This window comes from Emydura macquarii, unplaced genomic scaffold (assembly GCF_026122565.2).
Source record: "Emydura macquarii macquarii isolate MOO-44397 ecotype Brisbane River unplaced genomic scaffold, CSIRO-AGI_Emac_v2 contig_267, whole genome shotgun sequence".
NCBI lineage: Eukaryota > Metazoa > Chordata > Testudines > Chelidae > Emydura > Emydura macquarii.
This window is the reverse complement of record NW_027130404.1, coordinates 887,694-912,006: the sequence shown is the minus strand read 5'-3', so window position 1 is coordinate 912,006 and position 24,313 is coordinate 887,694. Positions and strand designations below refer to the sequence as shown.

General features: G+C 39.3%; 1 protein-coding gene across 4 annotated transcripts in view; it reads left to right on the top strand.

The window, feature by feature from the left end:
* PRDM5 (PR/SET domain 5) overlaps window positions 1-24,313 on the top strand; it is a 146,244-nt gene that overhangs the window by 59,579 nt on the left and 62,352 nt on the right. For 3 of the 4 annotated variants that reach the window (XM_067549263.1, XM_067549255.1, XM_067549248.1), the window contains 4 exons: window positions 3,913-3,997; window positions 5,237-5,394; window positions 12,125-12,218; window positions 18,550-18,710. In XM_067549263.1, coding sequence (XP_067405364.1) covers window positions 3,913-3,997; window positions 5,237-5,394; window positions 12,125-12,218; window positions 18,550-18,710 — 498 coding nt within the window. Of the gene's footprint in view, window positions 1-3,912; window positions 3,998-5,200; window positions 5,395-12,124; window positions 12,219-18,549; window positions 18,711-24,313 lie in introns of all 4 variants that reach the window. The other variant, XM_067549240.1, reaches the window with a different exon arrangement.

The window sequence follows — 24,313 nt, the reverse complement described above, 5'->3', positions numbered from 1 at the left end:
ATGATCCTAAGGTAAGGAAGGAGTGAGAACAGCAGAATAAGGACAATGGACGTAAAAAAGCAGACTTTAACAAACTCAGAACTGGAAGGTAAGGTCCTATGGGAAGAAAAACTAAGGAAAAAAGGAGTTCAGGAGAGCTGGCAGTTTCTTAAAGAGACAATGTTAAAGGCAGAACAGTAAACTATCTCGATGCAAAGAAATAGCGCAAACATGTAGGGACAACATGAGAGACTAAGGTACAAGAGACATAAAAAGCAGTAAGAAGAGGTTTTATAAATACTTTAGATCAAGAGGAAGATGAAGGAAAATGTAGGTCCATTAGCTAGTGGGGAAGGAGAGCTAACAACAGATGACATCAATAAGGCTGAGGTTTTTAATGCCTACTTTGCTTCAGTCGTCTCTAAAAAAAACGTTAATGGTGACCAGGTACTTAATACAATTAATATTAACAACAAGGGAGAAGAAACACAAGTTGGAATAAGGAAAGAACAGGTTAAAGAATATTTAGATAAGTTACAAGTATTCAAGTTGGCAGGCCTGATGAAATTCATCTGAGGGTAGTTAAGGAACTAGCTGAAACAATCTTGGAACCATTAGCCATTGTCTTGAAGAGGTCCCAGAGGACTGGACAAAGGCAAACAAAATACTTATCTTTAAAAAGGAAAAACCATGTTGGCTATTACTCATTACCCCCCAAACTAATAGTAAGTAATATCCTTACTCCACATGTGGTCCCACTGACTCTAATGGGACTGGAGTAAGGTACAGCTAAATGTGAGTAAGTTTATTAGATGCTAGACTTTTTTAAACTGTATCATGCAAAGTTAATCTATCTCAGGTTCACCTCTGCAGCTATTCAAAGAAGTTTTCTCCTTTTTAGTAGGCCAAATGAAGATTTCTGAGAGTCACTTTTTTTAATGAAGAAATATGATTTGTTACAGGTACATAGACCTTTGTCAGATAGACACATTTTTAGAATTGTGAGTGACTTTTTAAAAATCATTCTTCATCTACCTTCTCTAGGGCTGAGCAACCAAATAATTAAATTAAGCTGTTCCTATGTGAAGTCATTCTTAATATAGCGAGACTCAGAAAAGGCTTTTATTTATGTATAGAAATATTTTTCCATGTTTAATTACCTAGTACTCCGCCACTTCCTTTTTAGTAGAAAAGCAAATGGTTATTGTGCATAACAGAAGTTGATAAACTGAAATCAGGTGGTGTAAGCGTTTCTGGTTCCGTGGGAGGCCACAGCGGCTTCCTACAAACAGGGAATAGCTCGCGTTTGGCGAGTGAGTAGTCCTACTAGTCCGCCCTTAGGCAGGGTGAGCAGCAGTTACTCGCTCCGGCCCTCCGTCAGGGCGGGCGAGCAAAGAGTCAGTGGCTCCAACCCCTAGGCAGGGTGAGCAGAGGCAGATCGCTCAGGCTCTCAGGCAGGGCGAGCGAACCAGGAGTCAGTTGCTCCAACCCTTAGGCAGGGTGAGCAAAGGCAGATCACTCAGGCCCTCAGGCAGGGTGAGCGAACAAGGAGTCTATTGCTTCAACCCCTAGGCAGGGTGAGCAGAGGCAGATCGGTCAGGCCCTCAGGCAGGGTGAGCGAACAAGGAGTCAGTTGCTCCAACCCCTAGGCAGGGTGAGCAGAGGAGGCAACAGCTTCCGGCGGGGTCAGGAGAGCAATCCTCCTGGGGTGGCTAGGGCAAAGGGGAAGGGGAGGGGGACGCAGGCCCACCCGTCTCCACTGCGTCCCAGCCCAGGGCCCTAGCAGTGGCAGAAGCGGCTGCCACTGTGCCGGCAGGGCTCCCGCCGCAACACACCGGCTATAAGGCGGCTTCAGCCACAGGCCGTGGCTGTCCCTGGGCTACTTCCTCCCCACTGACCCTAGTACCTGCCTCCTCCGTGCCACAAAGGTGGTCCTCCAGGGGTAGCGCCGTCAGTCCTTCCTCGTCGACCGGGGGTAAGGCGGGGAGCTCCTCTTCAGGGGGCAGCTCCTCAAGGTCGTTGGATGTGGGGAGCGGCTCAGCCTCGGGCAGCTCCTCCAAGTCCAGCCCCGCTGTAGGGAGGGGCTCGGCGGCCGGCAGTTCCTCCAGATCTAGCCCAGCCTCCGGGGATGCCCGCCACTCGGGCCGCTCTGGGGTCTCGGCCCAGTCTGGCGGTTCCAGCGTACGGCCCCGGGCTCGGGGTCGGGGTAACTCGGCCCAGTCGTCCTGGCCGGGTTGCCTAGTCCAGCTTCTCGAGGGCCCTATCCAATCCCCGGGCCCAGGTGGGGTCGGGGTTCTTCGTCGGCGGTTAGGCTCTGGCCTAGGCCTCTGCTGGCGGGGCAGCACGTCCGCCTCTGGCAGCAGTCTGGGGCCTACTGAGCTCAGGGGCCAGGCTTTTGTACTTCCCCTTCCTGTTGGGGCTCCGCCCTGCGGCAGCCAATTGGCCTGGCCGGGTTGTCCTATCCCGGCCCGGGCCCTTTGTTGCCGGGCAGACTCCAGGGCAGGGTGTGAGTTGAGCCAATCAGAGCGCGGGCATCCTTCCTCAGGCTCTGGTTCCGTGGGAGGCCACAGCGGCTTCCTACAGGTGGTCATATGGAATTAGTGAGCAATCTGGACTCTGATCTATTAAATAGCAGTCTAAAGAAAAACAAACACGCATCTCCTGAAATAAGGTGTCTTAAATATTTGGGGAGGAAATGACTACATTGGGAGGTGGCAGGTCTATGGATTATACAAATCTGAACTTCAACCCAAGAAGAAAAATCAATGAAGCTAAAAAAGAATACAGTAAAACCACATTTATCAATAGGGAGTAGGAAATATGGAATTTATGTGGATACTCAGGGATCGTTTCAGTACAAATGGTGTCCACTGAGGGGCATAACCTACTTTTGGATAAGGGTTTTTTGGATAAATAAAACTTTTGTCCTGTTTATATTTTAATAGTATGTAAATGGAAGGGCATGGAAGTATGTGGAAGTCTTGAGGAGTATTATAACTCATATTTGGATAATTAAAATACTTAATTTGCTTCAAAATTCAGTCATTAGTGCAGCATCAGGTCCAGGCCCAGATGATTGCTTGGACATTGCTTGGACAGATCCATCTTGTTTGGTGCACACTTGATATCTTTGCTAGAGCCCTTTAGAAAGCTTTGCCATGGGGATTATGTGCATAGCATGGAATGCATTTATTAATCTAGTTTAGGGAGAAGACCAGTGTTTGGTATCTGAATCTTCTGGACTGTGAAGTCTACGCTGCACTAGTTCTTTAATTGTGTATGAAGTCATCTTATCCTTATCTAGATTGCCATTGATTAACAAAATAAAAATAATCTTACAAATCTGATATTCTTGATAGTCAGTGTCAAAATGTTGTTTTATTTGCAGTGGACTCCAATAGTGTTTCATATTTATTATGCTTTTTTTGAAAATTATTGTATGTGTGCTATTTTGTTGTTAGAGAGACAAGCTGGGTGAGGTAATATCCCTTATTGGACCAACTTCTGTTGGTGAGAGAGAGAAACTTTCAAGCTTACATAGACCTCTTCTTGTTGTTTATAAAACCATGCTTACTAGAAGTAAATTAACTGAAATATATTTTTGTAATGTATTCCTCATGTGTTTATTTTTTGCTTCATGTTTCCATATTGATGAGATTGATAATGAATCTGATGTTACATACTTACATCATCTTCATTCCTGTGTATTGCCTTCATGATAAATGGTTGTTCATAAGTATGAACATTTGATTTTTGTGAGATGCTGTTGTTCAGCTTGGGATAATTAAGGAAGAAATCACAATATATCCATGAGTATTAACATAGCTACTAGCTAAGAAATAATTACAGTCTGTTAGAGATGTTCTGTATAACTAAGATGTGTGATCTTTTTTGAGACACATATTTAATTATCATTATACACTCATTTTGCAGGTTCATGAGATCTTTGAGTGTCAGGAATGTGACAAGAAATTTATTTCAGCTAACCAGCTAAAACGCCATATGATAACTCATTCAGGTAAAAAAACAAAACAAAAAAAAAACGTGTTTTTTCTTGTATACTGGAATTGGTCCCCGAGATGTATTGCCTTATACTATTTTTTTATAGACATTTTGATGGATTCTGCAGTGTTTTGGGACTGCCAACTAACACTCTTCACACCACTGGAAGGTCCAAATTTAATGGTGCAATCTCTTGCTCATGGCAACTTCTGCAAGCTTCTCCTTCATGCTAGCTGGGATGGGAGAGTTCAGTGCTGTGGAGACTGGGGAAAAAATAAGGTTGCTGCTTGTAGGGGTTTCGGTGTCTAGTGGTTGAATGGAAGGGGTGTGGAACTGGGGTGTGCCCCAGGCAGGGCAGTGATAAAAGGAGAGACATTCAAATTCTTTAATGGACTCAAGTTATCAGCACAGAGCTCCCAGTCAGAATAAAGCAGTTTATACTCCACACCATGCAGATTAACACATCAGCCTGCCTGGAATCCAGTGGAGCAGGTCACCATGACTGGCAACATCCTGTGTCTGCAGGTTTGGAAGTATTATATGAATTGGCATTGCCAGCATTTTTGATCATTGGAACCTGGTGTTTCTAGGTCTTTCACCCAGTAATCAGAAATATTAGTGAACACAATGAGGGCACGAACTTTGTTCTGTCAAATACATTGATGTTTAAAAATACAGGTTTTTTTTGTAACTGCAGAGCCTTTTACTATATCTGCTTTCTTGGTTTCAGTACACTGCAATCACATTTATTTTAAAATAAGCTTTAGCTCGGAGGCTTTTAGCTTATATCTGACACTTTTGGATGAGACTAGAATACTTGGGTTCGAGTCACCAGTTCCAGCATAAAGGCTTTTGCATAGCAACTTTTGGATTTGGAAACTAATATGATATGTGTATTGTTAATTAACTTTTAAAACATTTAAACTGTCATGCCCTCTTTCACATTCGTAATCTGGAAACAGGCTTTTCCTCTTTGAAGTCATTCTCTTTTGATTTAAGCTAATTAATCAGAATTTAGTTTTAGCAATGATTATTGCAAAGAATGTGCCAATTTCTTGAGATACACCATCGCTCATCTTTTATGAAGTGACTTAACTGTCTAACATAAAGGGCATTAGATGTCTTTCTAATTGGTTTAATCTTAATTGGGTTGACTTAATTGCAAAAATCTCTCTGAGGAGATGACTGTCTCTGCCTTTCATCTTCTCCCCCTGTATAAACAGGAGATTAAGTGTCCCCCACTCATTTTCTGCAGAAAAACGCCCCTACACCTGCGAGGTTTGCAATAAGTCCTTCAAACGACTTGATCAAGTGACTGCACACAAAATAATACACAGTGAAGATAAACCTTATAAATGCAAGCTTTGTGGAAAGGGATTTGCCCACAGAAATGTTTACAAGAATCACAAGAAGGTAAAGCACTCTGCTGTTGTTGTTTACAGGTCTGCCAGCCTCAGATATGCAGCTATTTTTCTTTTAAATGGTTGATCATTAAGCTCTGGCATGCTTATAAACATGAGATTAAAGTATTGGATAATGTATTTTCTAGTGTTCTTTGTTATAACCAATATCTCAGGATAATAAATGAATTCCAGTAAAATACAAAAAAACACACAAAAATGATTCTTCTGCTAAATGCACTGAATAAATCCCTATTTTGATTTTTCTGGTTTGTTTTTATATGTTATCAAGTCAAATTTTTATTTGATTTAAAAGGTCTTCAGTTTTTGTTTAAAAAAGAATGCTCACATTTGAACAAAATGAGCAATGATGCCGACGCAGTCATTCCTAATCATTGTACTTATCAAAAGATACTTTCAAACAAGTATTATTTGCATTTGGTAGTGTTAAATAATACATTACAGAAACATCAGAAAAAACACTACCCTGAGAATGTGCACATGAAGGGATGCTCTACTTGTGTCGATTTAAACTCAAATCGGCCTGTCCTAATTTTGTAATGCCTGTTACATTTTCGATGGCAAGGCTGCACCCACGACTGCTGCTTCAGAATTACAAGATTGTAACAAAAATTATCTGGCTGGTTTCCTGTCCAGTCTTTGGAACCCCTTCTTCTCCCCCCTACATTTTGATGAAACTGATATGCCCATACTTAGAAAATTTTCACAGTGCAGTTCATGTTATATGCCATCTGGGAATTTGGCACAGGGTCTTTGCACCATCTCTAGTACTTTCAGCCACAAACCATATGAAAGTAATAAGAATACCTCTTACAAGATGAAACAGTGATGACTCTTTTTTAAGCAGAACGCATGCTGAAAGACCAGGCTAGCTGCCATATATATTATGATCATAACTCATATGTGTAAATTAATTTAAAACCAAAAAACCAAGACCTTACCAAGTAGATACGATTTTATGAAAATTCCTCAAATATACAGTCTGGGCAGTCACTTCTGTAACTAAAAACTAAGAATATCTACACATTTTCTGATGATAACTATCATCTGATGTCCAATAGAGAGTTTTGCCTGAGTAAATACTTCAGGATTGAGCAAGAATAATGAATGAACTGCCTGCCATATTATGGCCCATGCTGCAACCCTTACTTAAGTCAGTGGCTCTACTCATGTAACTAAAGCTTGTATGAGTAAACCTTGCAGGATTGGATCGTATATTTGCCGAGATTACAGATTTTGCTGTGAGAAATATGCTAACTTTTTAGTTGATTATCTGTTAAATATCTTTAGTTTTTGTCATCATTATTCCCACCCTTTGCAAAAATACCTATTTATTGAGTCTGTGTGCAAGTAATGCAGAGAGTGTCTTAGTCCCATTGGATAAAGAAAATGCACAGAGAAACAAAAAATATAAGATCTGTACATTTAGTTACACTTAACAGCAACACTGTCAACCCCTTCAGTCCAAGCAACCTACCTTCTTTAAAACACAGTGAATCCCTATGTATATTGAGCAAAAGGTATGGCACGAACTATATGATAGAATGGATGCTAGTCTATATGTATTGCCATATTTTGAGAGGACTGCACTATTCACAAGAGGCAGAGAACTCAGTGACTTGTTCACAATGTAGTTATCCCACTAAGATGGAAATTTAAAACTTCATCTCACTTCATACCATCATATTTATGCTTTTTTATTATGTTTGTGGTTTTGTTTGTTTAAATCTACATCCTCCTGATTTTTTGTGTGTATGTGAGAGAGAGAGTGAGTGAGAGAGAGAGATCCAATGGGAATACTGTATTGGTTCTTTCTTTGGGGGAAAGTAAATGTGCATCCAAATGGGCTGATGGTGCTTTTCAGTTTCAGAATCCCTTTACTATACTGAACCAGTGTAGTTATAAATGTACAGTAAGAATGATGTGTGCTATGGTAACAGTATGTAACAGAAAACATATTTTCAGATTTGAAAAACCTTTATGGCTTTTTCTGTGCAGCTAGCATTATATGACAGAATTCTATTTATAATAAAAAACAGGATGGAAGTGGTTTGCCCTCTTTGAATTTTACGTGTATCATTTATTTGATGAAGATTTTTTTTTTGGTTTCTGTGATTAATTTATAGTGGATACTTAATCTGGTGTTGTGTGGAAGTGTCAGAATAAAGTTCTGTGTGTGTGTGTGTATACTTTTAAACATGTCTCAGGTTTTGGAGAGCACTCCCCACCATGCAGTTTAAGGCTGGGCTTTTCAAAGGAGCTGAAGGGAATTAGGTGCCCAACTCTCATGCAACTTCACTGAGAGGTGGGAGTTAACTCACTTGAGATATGTTTACACGGCCAAAAAAAATCCAAAACACGGTAATGAATCTCAGAGCCTGGTCAACTGACTCAGGCTTGTACTATGGAGCTAAAAGTAGCAGTGTTGACATTCGGGCTGGAGCCTGGAATCTGAAACCCTGCAAAGGAAGAGGGTCTTGGAGCCTGGACTCCACTCCAAGCCTAAATATCTACACTCCTACTTTTTAGCTCTGTAATGTGTGCCCTGTGAATTAGAATCAGTTGACCTGGGCTCTGAGACTTGCTGCCGTGTTTGTTGGGTTCTTTTCTGTGGTGTGGATGTACCCTTAGGCTCCTTTGAAAAGCCCAGTCTACAGAACTAAATAGTCATTTGATATGCACAGTTCCTTTCAGTGGAACAAGATGGCAGTAGTGTTTAGAGGAGGTGAGCAATGTTGGAACTGTGCTGGAGAGAAACTCTGTTACCTTTCATGATGGAAGATCAGACTTGATGAAAGTGGGTGCATGGTGCAAATTATTTTTGTACGCTGGAGTATCTGACTTTGTTTCCCCCACCCCTTCATTGCTCACTGACTACATGTTGCAGATGTTGCAAGGGAATAAAATATGAAGATACATGACCAATAACAGTAGTAACTCAGCAGACATAAGATGCAGGATGGCTAATCGGGATATTTACTCCAGGAAAGACAGAAAGTTGCGCTGATCGCATTGACGTGGGGGTTCCACTAGGGTAAGAAGCTGTGTATGCTGGGCTTGAGAATAGAATTCCACAAGGCCCGTACTAGTTAAAGCCTCTTAGGGAATGTTCAGCTGCCTTGGTCTCATCACCCTCCAAAACAGATGCCAAGCCCTTTTGGAATTCCAGTGGCTAGCTGCAAACCCCCTGGTGGAATCAGAATTGTAGGTGTCCTGGATGCCACATCCTCCCTCTGTGCAGACTTTGCAATATGAGGTACCCTGAGCCAGCACAGATTCTGAATGAATCAAGTCTATAGAGCATTAATTTCCGTGCCATTGAAAACACTGGAATTATAAGCGATGGTTTCCTCATAACTGAGGACAAAATTCAAATTATTTTCAAGCATTTCTTCCTCTCTTTACGTTATTGGGTGAGCTGCAGTAAAGCAGTAAAATGCTTACAAATTTTCCCAGTATAGATAGACCTTTTCTGTGCTGATACACTTTAAAAAAAACCTGGATTCAGTCCTGTATCCGAATTTTCAATATATTTCAAGTCTCAGCTCACCACTGACTTTGTAGAAAAGAGCTTTGGGTAACCACTGAGTGGATTAGGTGCTTTGTCCAAGGTCCTGATTCAGCAGTGTACTCAAGCAGGTGGATAGGGTATTAGCCTAGGACTTGGAAGACCCATACTCAGTTTTGTGTTCTGCCACGGACTTCTTGAGCAAGTCGCTGAGCCTGAACGGACCTCTGTTCCCCATTTCTAAATGAGGCTCATAACACAACTGTGAAGCACTGTGAGATCTAGGGATGAAAAATGCTATTTATTTAGGCATGTGACTAGTCCTATTGAAGTCAATGAGGCTATTCACATTATTAGTGTTAGGCAGTTGCTTATGTACCTTGCTGAATCAAGATCTAAACCAGTAAATGCAGCCCCAAGAATTAGATAGGGATAATGGGCACACTCCTTTTGACTGTGGAAACTGTAGCTCGTGGTGCTTGCTGCTTCAGCTTAATCTGAGTGGACGTCAGCTCTAGGTGTTGCCTCACCTGAGAGCAGCTGCAATCTGTTCTATTACATTCAAATTAGGGGCAGCTGCCCATGTGGCCATCATAGACTCTCTCTTGCTCATTGTTGTTTGCTACTGCATGTAAACATATTCTTAAAATATTAAACATATTCTTAAAATAGAAAATTTGTGCATTGTATACAATATAATATATATGTGTACTATTATACAGCATTTTGTATATTTATTATATACAGTAAGACACAATTTTGTAACAGCAATTAAAGCCTTGGTAGTTGAACCTTCACGTTTCATGTGAGGACAACAAAAATACTAGGCCAGTTTTCCAATCTGGAGTCTCCCACCATAGAACCCATGTGCATGTGTAGCAAACCCAAAGAACTCCCAATGTAAACATGTGATTGTGTGAAGTGTGTGGTGATGACAATGATACATTCATCTCATGGTGCACTTTTGCTTCTATTACACATTTAGGTGTTCATTTCAATTATGAGGCTTAGGCATACAGTTGGGCTCCTATACTGTAGCTAAAAGGCCATACATGTAAAAGCTGCAAAGGATTTTTAAGTGACAATGGAAGGGTATTGCACCCATAGTACTAAGCATTCTAGAGTAGGGTGTTTTGAAATAAAAGGAAGTGACTTTTGTGCTCGTGAAAAGTGCCAGATTGACAGCCCTGGAGACTGAACCCTTCTATTTATCCACAGAACAGGTACAGCACAGACAGCAGCACTGCAAGCTTCCCCACAGTGTCTCATCAATATGTCTCAACCCTGTTCTGGAGGAACCACCTATTGAGGTGAGAAGGTAGTTCAGTCTCTTCACGCCCAGTCAATCCTTGGCCTCTCTGCTGAGACTGCCAATAAGGGTATCAACTAATGCTAATTACAATGTGAACCACTAGGAACCAGACTGAAACAATCAACTTATTCTACACAGCCATTTGATGGTGGTTCAGTGGCCTTTCTGCTATATGCGTCTTAGGCTGGATTTGAGCTACAGCATTAAAGGAGAAAGCCTCTGTATCCCATTTTCAGTCATTGCACTATCTGAGCCATCCAGTCTAAAGGCACTCTCCTCTCTCCTGTGGACATACACCAATAAATAGCTGTAAAGTATCAAGGCTTTATTCTTTGATAACAAATGAAGGAATGTTTGAAAGAATAAGTAACTATGAATGAAAGATTCCTGTGATGTTTTATTTTTCTAATCATTGTCCTGGCTGTGGTTTTTGCAGTCCATTACAGATGGCCGATAGTATACTATAACATCTTGAAAAAACAACGGGAGTCTTGTAGCACCTTAAAGACTAACAAATTTCTGCAGGCATAAGTTTTCTTGGGCTGCAACCCACTTCGTCAGATGGTTGCAGCCCACGAAAGCTTATGCCTGCAGAAATTTGTTAGTCTTTAAGGTGCTACAAGACTCCCGTTTTTGCTGTCTACAGACTAACATGGCTACCCCTCTGGAACTTATAACATCTTATTGTTGCTAGCCATAAAAATAACATTTGGGTTAAAAATGAATGTGAGAGTGATCCAAAAGGGCTAACGGATGTGTATAAATAATTTCACTGCCATCCGCCCCTACCCCCTCCAATTTGTGGAGTAGCTATGAATGTCTTATGGCATTATGGATTTCCCTGCCATGAGGAAAAAATAGATTGTGCACTTATGTATCATATAGATGTTTACCCTGAGGCTATGAGATTGACTGTTTAATATACATAATTTTGTTATTAACCATAATCCCTACATTTTATAAAACACTTCCAGTCACTCCCCTCTCCCTTGGGGCACAATAGCTTTCAATTAAGGTCCTTGTGAGCTAGATGCAATATTCAGACACTGATTTTTTAAAACTTCTCTTTATCAGAAAATTATAGGAAATTGGTTAGATAACATATTGTACAGCTTCATTTACTGGCTATAATGGGATAATACTTCATTACAGTAAAAAAAGAGAGGAAGTGATTTGAAATTTACAAAAGTAGGATAAAAGAAGATTCTTTCACAAGCTCCAGACATCAGCTTCAGCAGCTATGATGTTTTGTTTACAAGATTCAGCCAAGCTTAGCTTTTCGTCTTGTTTATTACTTTGATGTGGCTGTTTCAGCTATGGTGAATTTTTACTGAGGTAAGCGAGGCTCTCAATACAAATACTTCTGGCTTCTGTTTCAAATTAGCAAATGAAGCTGAGACAAGAGAGGGATATGTTCTAGATTTGAGAGATTTTATTTTGCTAAATTTTAAATTGGTGTCTTGAGAATAGGGAGATCAGCGGTTTGCTAAGTGGACTGGAATTAACTGAGAACATGTGATGTTTTTTGTACGTGCACTTAAATTTGAGGACTTTATGTATTATTTGGTGAAACAGCAAATTCTAGCATGTAGCTTTCCTTCAAAATATAGATATTCTCTGTGTGTATGTGTAAACGCAGACACAGATGAGTGTGCGTGCATATTCACACCTCTTACATAACAGAATTCCAAGGGCATGTGATGTACAGCTATTTAATAGCTGCAAAGTTGTATTGCATGGTTCCACATAAATCCAGCATGATGGTTATATTAAGCCTTTGTCGCCTAGTATGCGGAACTGTTATGATGTCCCCTCTGAACTCAGTCTGCCAGGTTAGCTACAATTATTGCAATAACTGATTTCCTTGATCATTCCCCCTGACCCATTGTCTTTCATCTGCAGACCCACTCTGAAGAGAGACCATTCCAGTGTGAGGAATGCAAGGCTTTGTTTCGAACCCCATTCTCTCTGCAGAGACACCTACTAATACATAACAGTAAGTGCTAATTCAGAGAGGCAAAGGTCTTCATCAATTCACATCACAGATTTGTAACTTGTGGGAGGAAATGCACTGTTACACAGCACATAACTGATGTACGTTCTCTTTTTGTCTTGCTCCCAAATACACTAAATTATGTTCAATTATTATAAAGATTCAGCCCTCAAGAGCAAGGAAATTCAGTTATGTCTGAAAGTTTACCCTCTTCTCCTCCTGCTGTACAACATGGAGGCTACAGATAATCCAGTGATGTTCTGAAGTCCTTTGACAAAGGTCTTCTGCATTTTCTGAATTAACTTGTATTATCCCCATTTACAGATGGGAAACTAAAGCACAAAGAACTAAGTAACTTGCTCAAGGTCACACAAGAAGTCTGTCTCAGAACTGAGAACTCATGCTATAGCGTCTAAATCCTAATCCATTCTCTTGGCCACAAACCAATCTTTTCTATCAACAGCATAAATGCTAGCAGACTGGACAAGTCCCAAGGTCCCTCTGAGCCTACGAACTACACCCTCCTGAACCTATGTCTAGTCTTCTCAATCCTTGTTAAGAGACTCTACCTTGCTTTGAGATTTTTGGGGTAGAGGGTGCCCTCTTTACTTCTCTTCGGCAGAAGATAGGATTTAGTCATTTGTGAGAGTCTTAATTTCTTTTCTTTTGTTAAATGAGTTAATAAAAAAACCTTTATAAAAGTATTTGGAAATTTCTTACCATGTTACTCCTAAAATCACTATAGCTTTGAATACAGCGCTATGTTTTGCGGAAAACTTTTATTTACAGAAGTGCACTTTAAAATGTTACCTTTTTTTAATCCAATATATCAGTGTTTTGCATTAAAGAAATTCTTGGAACAATATTAGTTTCTTTTTTTAAGGCTTTCAGAGCTGCTATGATCTATTGTTTCAGTGAGTATTTAATTTTGTAAAATCTTGTGCTCCTGATAAACTTAGCCAGAGTGCTAAAAATCCTTTTTCAATGTATAAATGTTCCAATGCATAGAAACCCCCTTTTAAATGGTAAATTGGGGCCTGATCTAAAGCCCATTGAAATAATTGTTTTCCACTGACTTCGATGGGCTTTGTTCCCTACTTCCGCCCCCTTCCCCCCTGCCCAAATATCCAAAAGTAGTAATGCACATTCAGAATTACAGGCTTTTGTGAATCTCTATTTAAAATATCTTTTTTGTTTTGTTTTGTTTTTTCAAATTCCAGGAGCTCAAAAATCTTCAAAAATTATATTTGTTTTGTGCTTTAAACATTTTGGAAAAAAGTTAAAGCATACTTGTATTCCAATTTTATCATTAAAAAAATGTTCTGGCTAAGTTTAAATACAAGATAGTTGTTAAAAAAGGGTCCCTGTTATTGTTAAAGCAGAGCTTGTGTTTCAGGTAAAGAACATTAGAACTCCACCCCTTTCTGACCTCACCCTGAGATTGATAGGCTCTATGGCCATGATCATGAGCCCATCATTTATTTAATAACTCAAAAATAACTGAGAATCATAGGCATTGTCATATTAGTGGACCAGTGGCCCCTCTTCCAGCATAGAACTATATCTGCTGCTTCAGAGGAAAGAACAAAAAAAAAATCCTCCTAATATTTGTCCAGGTTTACAATGCTATGTCATCGGGAAGGAATTATGTGGGAAACATCTTCCCCACTGAGCAGTAAATTCAGGAAAGCATTGAAAACTCTTAATTAAGGCTTAACCTCCATCATGAATTCCATCTAAAGTCAGTTTGCAAATTACATGCAGCGTTGTTACTTTAAAATTGGGGTACTTTGCAAAGAGTGGTACCTAGCATACTTAAACTTTTTAAAAATAATGTTAAATTAGTACAGAAATAAATATATTTAATATTGGAATGCCTGAAAGTACAGTCCCATTCTCTAAAGTGGATCTATGAAAAATGGTATCATGGAGTTTGATTTGTATTGTCTTTTAAGATTCTAGATCAAATGTGTTTAGTTTAGAGGTGAAGACTCCCCTTTGCCCCCAACTGCCAGCTCTGCAAATTCAACCTGGGATCTAAAAGTAAAACTGAGTTCATCCCTATTCTTGCACATCACTGCCGGTAATACTAGGCTCTGCGTGCTAAATTATGCTCTTGCTAACACTTGTGCAACCCCTCTGTAATTTTATAGAATTTACTAACAATTCTATTGATGATACATAAGAAGGAATATAATCCATGTTATACTCTCTTAGCTGTGTTGACTTCTCAGAGCTAACAAGAATTAAAGGCAGTGAACACTTTGGGCACTAAAGTAAACAGGTAGGACGCTGAATACATATATAAGATCTACTGATCAAGAGAGCACGATTTTTATATATTCACTTTCCAGAGCAGAGCAACATTTCCAAAAACCTAATAATAAAAAAAATTGAAAAAGGTCTTGCTACTGTGACCAGCAGCATAATTTTTAGGAGTGGAAGGTGGGGAAAGCTCATCTCTTTAAAAAAAAAAAAAAAAAAAAAAACATGAGCGCAGCAATGGGGAGAGCAAAGCCAAGAGGTGTAATTACCATGTAAGCCATGCAGCACAATCAATACATCTGTAGGAAAGACATTTTTGGGTATATTCTACCAGTGCTCCATAGACAACATTGATTCCCTGTTTTGCTTTTGGATGCAAATTATAGGTTCAGAGGTTGCACAGTAAAGCACTGTGTGGTTTGGGTTCTAGCTCTGTGAGAAACACTCCCCTCCCAGTGCACTGTTGCAAGAAACTAAGATGCATTCTCACTTTTTATACTCTAGCTTTGACTGTCTAGGCTAAAGGCAGAACATTTTCATTAGTGGGTTTTGAATTTAAATCTACTTCCCCTCAATCCAACAGAGCCAGAGTCTGTTGCCTTGAAAATACAGAAAGGAAATACTTTCCCTATTTTATATGTATAAAGTGATTTTTTTTTTAATAGCTCTAAAGCATAAGTAGTAAGTGGAAGAAACTTGGTGTTTAGCAGAGATAGTCCCTAGGCTGTAGATGTGCTTTACAGTAGTCTGGTGAAAATTGGTTATGATTTACCAAAGTAATAAGGTTTTATAAAATATACTTTGTGCACAGTGCATTTTGTAATGTAATCTTTTAGTAGGAGATTTTCAAATGTACCTAAGGGATTTAGGTTCACAAGTCTGATTTGAAAATCAGTTGTACTTGTGCTCCTAAGTCCTTTAGGGGCTTTTGAAAATCTCCTCCATAACTGTCTACCAATGTTCTACTGCTTTAGTGCAGGAGTATGTTGGTTAGGAAAGCTTTTTCCTGTGTCTTTCTCTCTGATTAATGAAGGTTGTGGTGAAGATAAATTAATTAATAAAATAAAATCTATAAAGAAAGGAAAAGTTCCTTATTCAGTACACTAGAGTGTTTGGATGGCATGCAGTTAATGAGGTATGGCTTCAGGTACGTGCTGAATAATGAGGCTTAGAAGAAATATTGAATAGCTTCTTTGTTCACTGAGTGCTATTCATTTTGCACATTCTGGCTCTTTCCCTGCATAACACTTAAATATGTGCTTAACTTTAAACTTGTGAGTAGTCACATTGATTTCTGCATGCTTAAGTGCTTTGTTGGATTGAGGTGAGTGCATAGCATCTTACAGGATCCGTGAATGTCTTTTTGAAAAAATACTATATAGTCAAGTAATTAAAGACTAACTGTATCATAAAGTGTGCACACAAGGGTTAAGGTTATATCGGCAGCTTTAGTTCTGGCATTTCTAACTTTTGGGTCACTTTCGAACCTTAATGTTCTTTTTTTAGTAGAATTTTATTTGTTAGATTTGTTAAATCATTGTAGAAATACAGAACTGAAGCTGACTGGAATGATGATATTTAAACAGACAGATCAAAATGGAAAACACCTGATACATATTAAACAGCCAATATAGTAAGGACTATGAATAATTTTACACTTGTGTACTCAATTCATATAATGAAATGTGAAGAGAGAGATATTTTTTAGGAGATTTGTCAGTTATTGATCAATGTCAGAATTGCTACATAGAGTAGCTTGCGTATCTCCCATCGACTTCCTAACTTCTACTTACTGCGGTGTCTTCATTTCATTGTGCCAACGGGAAATGCATTCCCGTCGACGCAGCATTACTCTTTTTCTGGGTGTGGATTTATTAAATTGACTTCTGGATCAATAGAGCAGGTCTTCACTTCCACTCAGTCGATCCCGAAGAATCGATCTGACTTGTCACCGTCAGTGAAGACATGTCCTGAGAAAGAAAAGAAGCTTAAAAATATCAGATCTTGTCTTAATCCTTAATGACAACAAATAATGTTGGGGAAATTACAAAAATATTTCTTCCTTTAGAGCAGTGGTTCTTAACCTTTCCAAACTACTGTACCCCTGAAGCCTGAGTCCCACCCCCACGGGGCTGAGGCATGTAACTTAGTTTCATGGCGCCCCTGTGGCTCCAGGCAATTGCCTTTCTTGCCACCCCCAAAACCAGCTCTGCACTTGCGACCCCTCTAAAACCCCAGGTTAAGAAACACTGCTTTAGAGAATATAGAACAATTCATTAGAATTACATCTGGTATTTTTGCTCTTTTTTAAAATCTGTCTCCAAATTCAGAGCCATGATACTCATGATTCTGCTTCCTGTAGAGCAAGAAAAAAAATACCAGTGTTTAATTTAAAAAATACTATATTCTTTTCATGGAGCATAGAGGATCTTGTAGGAACCCACTTGTTTTAAAAAGTGTTCTCAGTATTTTTTCTTTAATGAAGCAGTAAAATGTTGCAAGTTAGTTTAAGCAGAATGTTAATTGACTTCACTTGCACTTAACACAGGGAGTTGTTACTAAAGGAAAGAGATTCCAAAGGAGACATCAGGCCGTGAGTTTTAAAGATTGAGAACGAAAAAGTTCATTAAATATTTTGGTGCACTTCTTGGTGTATAATCTTGTCTCCAGCTGCTTTTGCTCCCAAATGCAAAGTTAATACATTTTTTATAATTGATATTATTGGGAAGAGAAACTGAGGTTTTGTAGGATGCCCACATGTATTTGCTGAACCATTAAAAAAAGTTCCAATCTTTATTGGCTGTATGGGTTGGATAATGCAGCTGTACTAGAATAGAATAGGTACAAGATCTACTTCCACGACAACTAGTGTCTGTTGTGAGAGAGGACTATTGCTAATTGAAAAATGAAATAGGTGTTTCCTTTCTAATAGCTATCTCTTTAAATAGTAATGCCAACGGAGAGTTTGGTGTCAAAGTAAAGTTATGCAAGGAAATGAGCATTTCAGCACCATTGGCATGTACTACCAGATTGGTCTTTATCCAAAAAAATCCATTCATTGGCCTTTGGACTGAACCCAGAATGCACATGGAAAAACTGATCCCAGTGGAGCTGAGATGGTTCTATTGTCTAATAAGTAGTATTGAGAAAGTACCTTTGCTAGGGTGAGGGAGACATGCCTGTACATTTTATTCATAGGGTTCAGGAGCCTGCAAATCAAAGAGTTGGATTGGGATGTGGGAGGTCCAGGAGATAATGACTTTTTTGGACTTTCTTTTCATTTTCCTGTTGTTACCAAGATTTTGTGGGCCTATATATATATTTTAACTCTTGTGGGTTTCTGAATGAATTTCATATTACAGATCAATACATAGTAATTATACTTAGCAGGAAACTAAAAATCACTTCTGTATTTACAGAAATAAGAATAGTAAGATTTTGCAATGGTTTTTCTCCAGTTTCACCTTCTGGGATGTTTTTTCAAAAATGTTGTGTAGATTTTCATAATACTTCCTCTCCTTTTTATGTGCTTTGACAGGTAGTGAAATAATTAATAATGATGACAATTAAAATATCATCACTCGCATCTGAGTTAGCATTCACTGAGATGAATGAGGCAGTTCTAATCTCAAGCTATTATTGTTAAGGGTTCTTTGCAAAGTCAAGCAGGTGTCTCTGCATCCATTATATATACACTTAATATTTTGAAATCTTTCTTTGCAACCATAATAGCTAGAGATTTATGGTGCTGGTTGTGCTGCTTTTCAGATTAGATATAAAATCCAAGGTCCTGACCACTTGTGGTCATTTAAAACTATTCACTTTTGGCAAGGGTAGAGGTTAATCCCAACTTCCTGGCTAAATTATTTGGGTGATTACATTCTGCCTTCTTAAAGTGAAATTTATACTGGAATGGTGTTCCTTCACTTCTTGTTCCAGAGACCTGTCAGTGCAACTTCCACCGTGTGGCAGATTTATGCACCGTGTTCCCTTTCTCAAGGGATTAGAGAGTTAACGTTATTCCTGATGTTAGCTGGTGTATTTACACCTTGCTTTTCTATTTTATAAGGTGAGAGGACCTTCAAGTGTGATCACTGTGATGCTACCTTCAAAAGGAAAGACACATTAAATGTTCACATCCAAGTTGTGCATGATGGACATAAGAAATATAAATGTGATCTGTGTGACAAAGCCTTTGTTACACCTTCAGTGCTTAAGAGTCATAAAAAAGTGAGTATAATCCACTCCCCTGCATTTTCATTCTTTTCCTTATTTGTTTGCCCTCAAGACTGTGACTAAACATAATATCCGCCCATGTTCCTGCATTGTGGTTTTTTTCAGTAAAATGTTATCAGTTATTGTTAACAAGAGCAAAGGTATAATGTTCACTTATTACAATACTGGGATTGCTGGTGGCATCCAGATTCTAGAAGGTTCCTAGGTAAAAGTCCTTTCTAAACACTCCAGCATTGAGTGTGTAGCAGAGGTGACTTGTTGCACTGCTCTTACAGCACTCCTATCTACCAGTCCCTAGAACGGCATTGGTGTCAGATTTAGAAGAGGCCACTTGCTCACTTTCCTGGCTGGAGGTAAGGTGTCAATTTAAGTAGCTGTTAATAGGCGTGAATGTGGAGAAAATAACTGAACCAAGAATGACCAGCTACAATAAATGTTCTCCAGTGCTGCCACCAAACGCAGAATATGAGAGGATCTGCTAAAAAAAACCCAAAACATTGTATGTGTATACTTAACTTCCAGGTTTAAATTGGCATATGTCCTTATAACTTTTCATAGATGAACAACAATAAAACCAAGTTTAATGTGTGGTATTTATGTACAGCAATTTAAGCATGAGACTGTATAAAGCACTGATACTGTGCATTATCGTGCAAGTCTGTTTAGCATTGAGGGTGCTTATACAAACTAACATACAAAAGAGAATCAAAGTTTATTATGCCACTCTGTCCTTATGTTTTATGTTCAGTGTCTATGTTTGTGCTAGCGCACACCTTTACAGCCCATCTCATCACCTGGGTTGATCTCAGACCTCTGAATTCTTGGACAATGGGGACTGCATAATTTTCTTAGCTTTGTATGGCACCAAGCACACAATCACAGATTAGAAATAGTAATGGGGTCAGTTAAGGTCAGAGTGGATTTTTTTAAACAGTTTTAATCTTTACTTAAATATATTTCAGTGCATTGATGATCTCTGTTTTGAAGTCATAGTTATCTCATATTTAAATACATTTATTATTATTTAATATTTATATTACAATAGTGGATAGATGAGAAAACAGTATTTTTAATAGTAACCCTAGATGGAGATGGTGGTTAAATTACCAGAATATTTCCTATGCTATAGCTTCCACCATTGCTACTATCAGTGAAGAATAAGGGTTATGAAATTGGCTTGTTAAGACAATGCTAGAGAGCATGATGGAGAGAAAACTGTAATGGAAAAACACGTCTATAGGGAGGGACGCATGTGAAAACTGGTAGCTGATGGGTGTCTTATGTTTAAGCTTCTCAACAAAGCTGGAGGTGGAGAGTTTGGAGAGTTCCCATTCCTTTTCCACATTTTATCTTTCTTTAGTTCATTCTCTTGTTTCTGATTCCTTTTTCTTTCTACTCCATCCGTCCCTCTTTTTGGGATGTGTAGGGCATGGGGGCATAGGTGGTTGACCTAATAGTCATGGCTGGGCTGATGTCCACAAATCAAGGATGGCCATGAGGCGTAGTCAGCAAGAAGGGATCAGAGTAATCGCTAGAGCCAGGATTGATCAGGATCAAGCTGGGGTTGGAGACTAGAGACCAAAGGTAGTGGAATCAGCTGGCCAGAAGTCTGTTTGGCTACCCAAACAACTTTCTGGGACACACTCCAGAGTTAAAAAGTGAGCATGGGCCAATCGGAAGGACTCGGGATGCTATCGCTATGGTCCCATTGGGTGGTACTTAATCTCCATAGTGCTTCTCAGATGTGGCTCTGTATGGCCTCCTGGTGGCAATGTGGGAATGTCAGATGTTCCAGGTTCTCAGGGTTCTAGTCCCAGGGATCCTTACAGGATGTGCTTCTCAAACATTAAAAGCTTTCACCAGCCCTGCCCCCTGAAGAAAATGGATATTAGATTTTTTGAAAAAACATTAACCAATTTTACCTCATGCTGAGTAGTATAGGGCATGTATGTGCTTTTTTATGCTTTCGTTTTGATGCTGGTTTATAGTACGCTGGTTATGATTACTAAATGAAGCACATCTGCTGAAAGCTTCACTTGTAATTTACTGTTTTAGAGGAGATTAAAATAGTAGAATAAGATATTAATTCTTTGGTAAAATGATGATCTGGTCTTCCTTCATCTGGACAAAGATCATCACGATCATCAAATGGCTACTTAATTAGATTTTTGTTTGAAACGGCTTTACTTTGAGATACCACAACAAAATTGATTGCTTTCATTACCACGGATTGATTTTTAATTAGTAATGATATGTTGGGTAAACAAAGTAAATGAAAATTGTGGTCTCCTTCTATTCAAGAAAATTAAGCACAATAGTATTAACCTAAGAATAAATGTATACATTGTAAAACAGTATGTAAAATGTAAAACTAATCTAAGTGATTTTTTTTCCATTTTTTTTCTTTCCATTTTAATGAACGAGACAGAAAATGTGTTAAAAAGAATTTGTCACCTCTCTCATGTACCGTCAGGGTTGTGTGTGCTTTTATGTTTTTGTTTAATTTTTTTGAGAGTACAGCAAAACTTATTTTAAAAATAAGATTGTCATGGAATGCTACAAAAATAGCAGAATCCATCTATAACAAGATGGGTCAGAGAGGGCTATTGGAATAGTTTATGCTGCCACTTTTCAATCATTTATGCATGTAGTTGTTCAGCAGACTGGAAACTCTGATCCGTTTATAGGCACTGTTTAATTGCATAATGAGTTTGAGGATTGATCAAAGTTGAGCTACTTTATTCTCTCTAATATATGCCATTATGTCTAAATGTAAAGGAGGAATATTATTATAAATATATAATATAAAGATGTAATATGTTTAATAATTTAATCAAGCTAATTAATAATATAATTCATAGTCTATAAATATTATGTATGTAAACAAACTAAACCTAAGGAACAAAGAATAGGGTCTTTAAAAGAAAAAAAGACATTTCTGGGGACACTATTAACCTAAAACATGGACAGCATATGTTTATAGCTGTAGCTATAAAAATGAAAACTTGCCCTTAACACTGTCAAAACATAATGGATGAAATATGACATGCCTACTAAAGATTGCTAGAAGTTTCTTGGGGTAGCCTGATTCATCCACTTCTTCTCTTAATCAGCCCTTGCTTCCAGTATTATACTTCAGAAGAACATTACTCCTTGATATGCTCTGTAGAACTGATGGATGGTGGCACTTTAGTCCCACTTCCAGGAAATGACATCTGAGTTTCAGGTTCTCAGAAAAGCAATGTCACCACATCCTTTCTTGAGCTGTAGGCAAATATGGTATCTCTCAGTTCTTTTCTTTTCAACTGGTTTCTTCCTGTCTGTTATACCCCAGCAGAACTTCAGACTTTCAATTCTATCTTGGCAAAACAATGTTATCATTCATGATGTTCTTAATATGTAGATCTTTTCCCCATCACAAAGTGTTATGCCAACTCTTTCTTTAATTTTGTACATATGCAGTATCGGCTAGAGCTAGGCACATATTAATCATTTGTTCATGCACATCTTCCATGTCACACTGTGAACTTCTGTATATCGCCTACAACAGGGGTGGGGAACCTTTTTTATGTCAAGGGCCTGATGGTGGCCCTTGCGGCGGGGGAGAATTCGGCGGTGGGCCGGGTTCACGGCGGCGGTGGGGGCCGGGGGGGCAGTGCCCGCCGCTGAAAAGGGACAAACGGCGGCAGGGTTTTTGGCGGCAGGGTTTCGGCGGCGGGCACTGCCCCCTGCCGCCGCTGTGAAACCGCGCCGCCACCAAATTCCCTCCCGCCGCCTGGTCCAGAACAAATGATTTTGCGGGCCTTATATGGCCCGCGGGCCGGACGTTCCCCACCCCTGGCCTACAACATCTCTGCTTTCCAGTTATAAGCAGTTTTCAGATGAAGATGGACAATCCTGCAAACCATGGAATATTTTTGTTTTGTGTAACTAATTCCTGTGACAGTCTCAGATGCAGTTTGAATACAGGATTCCAGAGGTGAATAGCTAGTGTAGAAATACATTGTGCTACTTAGATATCCCTTTCTTATGTAGCTGTTGGCAAATGATCAGTCACTTCTTTATTAAGGGCCACACACAGCAAGGTCCTGAACCCCTTAACTCCCACTGGAATGAGTAGGAGACAAGGACACTTAACAAATCTCAGGATCTGGGCCTAAAAAGATGCATTTATGGTTGTCTTTGGAGTTTTTGGTTTATTTTATGTTATTTTTTCTATTAAAACATTAATTTTAATTTCAAAAGCATGTCTTCATTGGCCCTGATCTGAAAACCTTTATTAAGTCTTTTTGAAGGCAAATCTCCTATTGAAGTTCATAGGAGCTTTGCATGTGTAAGACCTGAGAAGTGATTTCAGGATCAGAAACTACTGTATGGTATATATCGTTTTGTTTCTGAAATTCGTTATGCCTTCATTTAAAAATAGCTGAAATGGCAGATAGTACAGAATTCTGATCACCACACTAATATGGTTTGTGGAAAAAATGGAAAATATTCAGGATGTAAATATACCATACAAAATATCTCAATTACAGATTTTGGCATCTGTTTCTTCTAATTGCTTTTAACTGAATTTCTCAAAGTACATAAACATTTCAGAGTTGTACTAATGATGATAGATTTTAATTAGGCTTAATTCTTATTTTCAAAGTTTGAATGAAACGGCAATATTTGCTCCTTCATTGCTGCATTACATATCATAGAATCATAGAATATTAGAGTTGGAAGGAACCTCAGGAGGTCATCTAGTCCAACCCCCTGCTCAAAGCAGGACTAACCTCAGCTATATCATCCCAGCCAGGGCTTTGTCAAGCCTCAGCTTAAAAACCTCTGAAGATGGAGATTCCACCACCTCCCTAGGTAACCCATTCCAGTGCTTCACCACCCTACTAGTGAAAAACTTTTTCCTAATGTCCAACCTAGACCTCCCCCCCTGTAACTTGAGACCGTTGCTCCTTGTTCTGTTATCTGCCACCACCGAGCACAGCCTAGCCCCATCCTCCCTGGAACTCCCTTTCATTCTTCTCTTTTGCAGACTAAACAAGCCCAGTTCCCTCAGCCTCTGCTCATAAGTCCTGTGCTCCAGCCCCCTAATCATTTTTGTTGCCCTCCGCTGGACTCTCTCCAACTTGTCCACATCCTTTTTGTAGTGGGGGGCCCCAAACTGGACACAATATTCTAAATGCGGCCTCACCAATGCCGAATAGAGGGCAATAATCACTTCCCGCGACCTGCTGGCAATGCCCCTCCTAATGCAGCCCAATATGCTATTAGCCTTCTTGACAACCAGGGCACACTCCTGACTCATATCCAGCTTTTTATCCACTGTTACCCCGAGGTCCTTTTCTGCAGAGCTGCTGCCTAGCTCGTCGGTCCCCAGTCTATAGCTGTGCATGGGATTCTTCCTTCCTAAGTGGAGCACTCTGCACTTTTCTTTGTTGAACCTATGCTGGTAAATTTGTGCAGGTAGATTTGAACCTATATAATTTATAGAAGTGTGCTGATACTAACTACAGTGATCAATGTTATAGAAATACTTGTACATTACACATACACTCATATTTGTGTGTATGCATATGTATCTATGTATGCACACA